Here is a 6,000-nt window from a genome sequence, read left to right as displayed (position 1 = left end):
GAATCCTCTACAAAATCCCACATAAAAATTACCATACGCCGGGTCCCTTTCCTTTATCATCTGCAGCCCAGACACCTTTCTATAACTCCTTCACTTCCTGTCAGATCTCACTTGTCTGCCTGCTTCCCTTTCCAGGTCTCTGCCTGTTTCTCTGCAGAGTGTACACATCACAGATCCTGCCACGTCAGTATCTTACAGTGCACCCAGGACACCAGCTTTAAACATATGTCAAGGATTTTTAGCCCATACTTCAAAAAAGACATTAAGAAAAACCAAGGCTATCTTGAAGTTTGAGACTATTAATGATGTAAGTAGTTCCTTTTATGTGAGGCTGAAAGAAACTTTCCTTCACTGTCAGTTGGTAACCCAAGCAAACGCTTCAGGGATAACAGGGCCCTGTTCCACTTGTGCAATGACCTTTATCCCTTCCCACCACCCCTCCTATCCCAGCAGCTTTATTTTCAATTCAACCCTGAAAGATTGACAGGAAAGGCAGGTGGAAAAATTTAAAGCTTGGAGAAATACATTAATTTCCTTATGATAAAATGATTACATAATTGTGGTTTTTCATTTACCACTCTTGACAACATTATAGAAATCCTTAGAGTAGATTTTATAAATTCTAGGAGACTTGCCCAATTAACATTAAAACTCCCAAGAACTGTCAAAGATAAGATTACTTCTCTAGTTAGCTTCTTATGAAAATATAAAAAGCTGAACAAAATAAACAATTACAGTTAATATACAAAATGGACTCTACTTAAAAAAATGGTATAGATCTAAGAACAAATCTTTTATACTGGTAAATGCCTCACTCCCAAACAGGACTTCAAATTGATAGGGCTTCTCCTGAGGGCAGCCGCCTCCCAGCTGCCTGAGTTTATTGGAATATTGCTCTCTGTACACGCGTACATTCAGGTTTGTTATATATATCGTCTTCTGCTTCCGGAGTCAGTTGGATGTTATCTTTGACTGGAGACAGGGGCTTCTTACAGGAAGGAAGCTTTTCAGAATCTCTGCAAAATATAATATATTAAAATGAATTTGGTGTTTTTAGGGTAGTGATTATTAGAGTATAATCTACCTGGACAAAATACAGGTACATGAGGAGGATAAGAGCCTTTACTGCAGAATCTGTTTCACTTCATTCTATGACGCATTCAGGTTCTCCTCCGAGAATAAAATGTGAGTTTTGCTTCCTAGTACTCCTTCCTGCCTTCTAAATCACCTTTCAAAGGAGGTGCTAGGTCACTGCTAAATATACATTAGCTAAGGCAGCATGATTCCAATAAGGAAACTTTAGTTCTTTTCTCCTTAGCGCTCTTCTCAAGTCTAGCTAAGAACCAACATCAGTGAAGCATGAGCAAACGTTTAAGCCCTATCTTTCACTCCTCCTTCTCTCTCTCTTTTTTTTTTTGCTGGAAGGGAGCTCTAAGTCTATAAAAATTCATCTGATTATGAAGCTAACACAGGTAATTCTATCTCCTATCAACAAAACTTCAACACCAGTAAATCTTTTTTTCTAAAAGGCATTGAAGAATACCGTTGCATCCTTTTTTTTGAGGAAGATTGCATCCAGCCCCTGTTGTGCCCTTAATTTCTCTCTAGTAGCAGTTCTCGAAGAATGGTCCCTGGGCCCCTAAAAGTTTCCAAGGCCCTTGAAACGGGGTTTGCAAGAGCAAAACTACTTTCACAGTAATATTTAGACTTTATCTGCCTTTTCCACTGGGCTGATGTTTGTAGTGATGATTCAAAACAGAACTGAGTGAAGCTGCTGGCAACTTAGCACGAATCAAGACAGCAGCACCAGACTGTACAAGAAACACTAGCAGTACACGTATTCCCCAGCTCCACGTACTTGCACTTAAAAAAAAAAAAAAAGTTGGGGCTGACCCAGTGGTGTAGCAGTTAAGTTCACATGCTCCGCTTCGGCAGCCTGGGGTTTGCAGGTTCGACGCCAGGAATGGACCTAGCACTGCTCATCAAGCCATGCTGTGGAGGCATCCCACATAAAATAGGAGGAAGATTGGCATATATGTTAGCTCAGCGACAATCTTCCTCACAAAAAAATTTTTAAGAAAAAGTCCATCTCACTTAAGAACATTCTTGATGAAGCAGTAAAAATCATTAATTTTATTAACTCTCAACCCTCTCAATTTCTTAATATTGTGTGACAAAATGGGAAACACACATGGGCACTTCGGTTGCATCCTGTAGGATGATGGTTATCTGAAGTGAAAGCACTGTGATGCTATGGTTATCAAATTTAGGTATTTGGCAAACGGCTTCTCTAAAATGAAGAGAGAGCCTGTTGGTTACCTCAAAGAAAACAAACTAGCAGCATTTGTCGCCAATGATACAATTCAGGCTTTCAAGTGAAAATAGAATTTTGGAAAACTTCTATCTGCCACTTGACAGCTTCCCAATACTTAAAGGCTTTGTTGATAAGACTGTAGTTTTTTTATATTGTAAAATGAAATGTGTCAACATGTGGATGATAAGCACAACTCAATAAACCAGTATTTTCCAAAAGACCAAAGCACAAGGTTACAAAATCATGTACGAGAAAAGATGCACTCCTGGTGCAGGATGGACCACGGACTGCAGTGTAACAGGGTATGAACAGCCAATCGACACAGCTTCACATTCCACGTTGCAATTAACCTTTAATGAGACCAACACTTGCTGAATTTTGGTGTAGTATCAAAGAGGAAAATTTATAATTAAGTATAAAGGCTATTAAAATATACATTTTCCAACTACAAATATGTGTGGGGCCAGATTTTCTTCATATACTTCAACCAAACAACATATAACAACCAAACACAGAAGTAGATAGAAGAATCCGGCTCAGTTCTATTAAACCAGACAGTAAAGATTAGCAAAAAATGTAGAAAACGTCACTTTTTACTTTTTGCTTTGGAAAACATAGCTATTTTTTGTAAAAATATATCAATTTTAATATGTAATGGGCTTATTGTTAATTAAAAATAAATATTTTTAAAATGTCCATTTTAATTTCTAAGATGGTTAAATGTGACAGATACAGCCCACATAAACCAAAGTATTTTTGAGCCCTCAATAATTTTTAAGAGTGTAAAGCGTTCCTGAAGGCAAAAAGTTTGAGAACTGCTGTTACATAGTCTAATCCTAGACTTTACACAATGTAAAATAAAAAATAATTGTCCAGCACTTACTTCTTTACAAAGTGTTCACACTCATACTATCTCGTCTGATTGTGACATTTGTGTTAGTAAGGTTTAACCCTATCACCTCACATAACTGCTCTTTCTTTCTTCTTTCTTTTTATTCTTAGCACACTTGCTTTATGGAGAAGAACAAGAAAATTAATTATAAATTGATGCTACTCTGTGGCTAATTATATAGTCTAAAAGAAGTACTGTGGTTCAAAAATGTAGACATATAGAGTCAATTCTTTCAAAATTGTCTTTGCTGCATACATTGGAAATCTGGCAAATTCACCATACAAACTCAATGATCCTCCACATTTTAGATGTGATAATTTAGGGAAACAAATTGCTTTAAATCTAGAAGAATGACATGGCATTACATTCCCACCCCCATGTCCAAAACAACTTTATTCTCATTATAATCCGAGAGAGAAGAAGAAAGAAAGCAGAGACACTTACAAGGCCTGGAAAAGTAATTTGCTTAATAACAGAGAGAGCCCAAAGCCAGACTGAGAACTGAGGTTTTTTTAGTTTGTCATCTTTCCACCAAAAAAAAGTAGAGAAATCGAAGTTAAATATACTCACAAAGAATCAGCTAAAGGGAATAGAGGAAAATAATTCTCTCAGGGTAAGAAGAAAATAAGTTGATTCACATGAAAATAGAAAGAGTTGGGAGAAAGGGATTGAAATTACATAAAAAAATAATCTATCCTATTTTAGAATAAGTGACAAGGTAACTCACTTTTTAAATCCAAAATTTTTCCAGAGCTCATTGATTTTTATCTGCAACCCTGGCTTGTTCTCCACATCATGATGATTTCTCTTCTGGACGCTTGCTGGTTTCTTGCTCAGCCCACTGACTCTGGCGCGCACAAGAGGTTTGATCTTGGTAGTAGAAAGATTGTCCACGGAACTGGATTTATACAGCCCAGGAACCTGCAGATTAAATGCCCATTTTAATACTATTCTGTTAGAGCAACTGTCTTTAGTTAATTTCAAACTACTCTCTATACACTGGAAGAGAAAATAACCTATAAAGCAATGTGCAAAACTGTGCTATTTATAAACGTCTACGACAAAAATTATCCTAATAATTTTAACAGGTAATACACGCCCTGGCACTAAATTCAAGAACTCTAAAGAACAGAAAAGTGAGTCTCCCTTTCCTCACTGCCTCTAGGCAATCGCTGCGACCAGTTGCCTGTGCACCCACTGGATCATTCACACACAAAACTGTCTTTGTCACTTAACATGTCTTGACTCTACTGAACAGCGTATCTCAGAGATTTTTCCATTTCACGTGTAGAACTGAATTTTGTTTTGAACAGGCTGTCTGTTCTTCCACTGTATAAATGTGCCATAATTTACTTAAACAGATTCCTACTGACATTTAGGTTATTTCACTGAAGGGGTGATTTTTATCCTGTGGGAAATATGCAGCCATTAAAATTCTGTTGTTTTTTAGGATAGTAAGAGTGAAGTATATAAAACAAGGCTTTAAAAGGGAAAAATCTGGCAGAGGGTGTATAAAGAATGGGAAGGCTCATACCCAAAAGATGAATCTTGAATTAGGCTGTTGTGATGGCAAAAAGGGAGAGAGCAAAAAACAAGACAATGTAAGAGAAACACTAGAATTTGGATAGGCATAGACGTTTGGTGGTTTTTCTTCACCCCCTGCAGAAGAAGGATCAAGCTGGTAGTTACAAAGAAAAAGGACAATCCCAAGGTTTTTAAACTAAATGACAAAGAGAATAATATAATTTTATCTAACAAAGAAAAAGAAAAATGTTCTGGGAAGAGCTGCTTTAGAGGTAGAAAAGATGAGTTTGATTTTAGGTACTAATGATGGATATTGGGGACCAATGGGAAGGTTCATGTGAGGAATTTTCACCAAAACAGACGTGACAGTTAAAACCCTGCCCATGCAAATCTCAGAGCGGGAATAGTAATAGAATGATAAAAAGATGATGGTTTAATGTCTAGACACGATTCCTTTTGGGTAAGTACTTTCTACATCTCTAGTCCTATCCATCATGCAAATAATTTTGGTATCTTTTTGGTCTTTTTATTATGATTATACAAACATACACGTGTGCATGAGCATTTTTAAGTACTTAAGCAAACAAAAACATCGTGCTACTTATTTTTACTTATGCTTTTCCTTTTCATTCAAAAATAACACAGCCATCTTTCCAAGACACGTTTGACAAAGGCTTTCTACTCAAAGATTTAAAAAATAATCTTTATTTACTTATTTTATATTTATATCTTCAATATATTTGGGATTTATATTCATATAGTATGAGATAGGGATCTTCTTTCAAAGGGATATGCAGACCATTTATTGAAAAAATTTTAAAGTTTTCATGCTTTTGAAAATATAAGAAAAATAAATATAACTATAAATATAGTTCACTTATATAAGAAAAATAATATACACTTACTATAGAAAAAAAGGACAGAAAAAAATTCACCTACATTCCTACCAGCTAAGAGCTAACACCAATAATCTATCTAATAATTCTCTCCTTTATTTTTAGATATTTAGATCATTTTCAATTTTTCACTATTATAACCAAGGCAGGAATAAGGTTTCTTGTACTTAAACTATCATTATTTCCTTAGGCTCAAGTTCTAGAATGCACTTACTGGGTTAAATTATTCGAACTCTTTCAAATTGCTTTCCAAGTGGCAGAGCAATTTGTATTCTCTTAAGTATGTGATTATTCATCCCACTACACCCTCATAAAAATGAGCACCATTAAAAATATCTTTTGGAAATCTGAGGGGTAAGACATTTTACTATTTT

General features: G+C 35.8%; 1 protein-coding gene across 3 annotated transcripts in view; it reads right to left on the bottom strand.

Moving 5' to 3' along the window:
* Nucleotides 1–283: 283 nt before the first annotated feature.
* Nucleotides 284–6,000, bottom strand: part of EXO1 (exonuclease 1) — a 49,043-nt gene continuing 43,326 nt past the window's right edge. For all 3 annotated transcript variants that reach the window (XM_014858916.3, XM_070501521.1, XM_014858917.3), the window contains 2 exons: nucleotides 3,934–4,127; nucleotides 284–1,016 (listed from right to left, as the gene is read on the bottom strand). In XM_014858916.3, coding sequence (XP_014714402.3) covers nucleotides 881–1,016; nucleotides 3,934–4,127 — 330 coding nt within the window. In that variant the 3' untranslated portion in view covers nucleotides 284–880. The remainder of the gene's footprint in view (nucleotides 1,017–3,933; nucleotides 4,128–6,000) is intronic.

Source organism: Equus asinus, chromosome 30, assembly GCF_041296235.1.
Source record: "Equus asinus isolate D_3611 breed Donkey chromosome 30, EquAss-T2T_v2, whole genome shotgun sequence".
In the NCBI taxonomy this organism is placed as follows: Eukaryota; Metazoa; Chordata; class Mammalia; order Perissodactyla; family Equidae; genus Equus; species Equus asinus.
The sequence above is the reverse complement of the archived record's forward strand: the minus strand, read 5'-3'. Positions and strand labels throughout refer to the sequence as shown.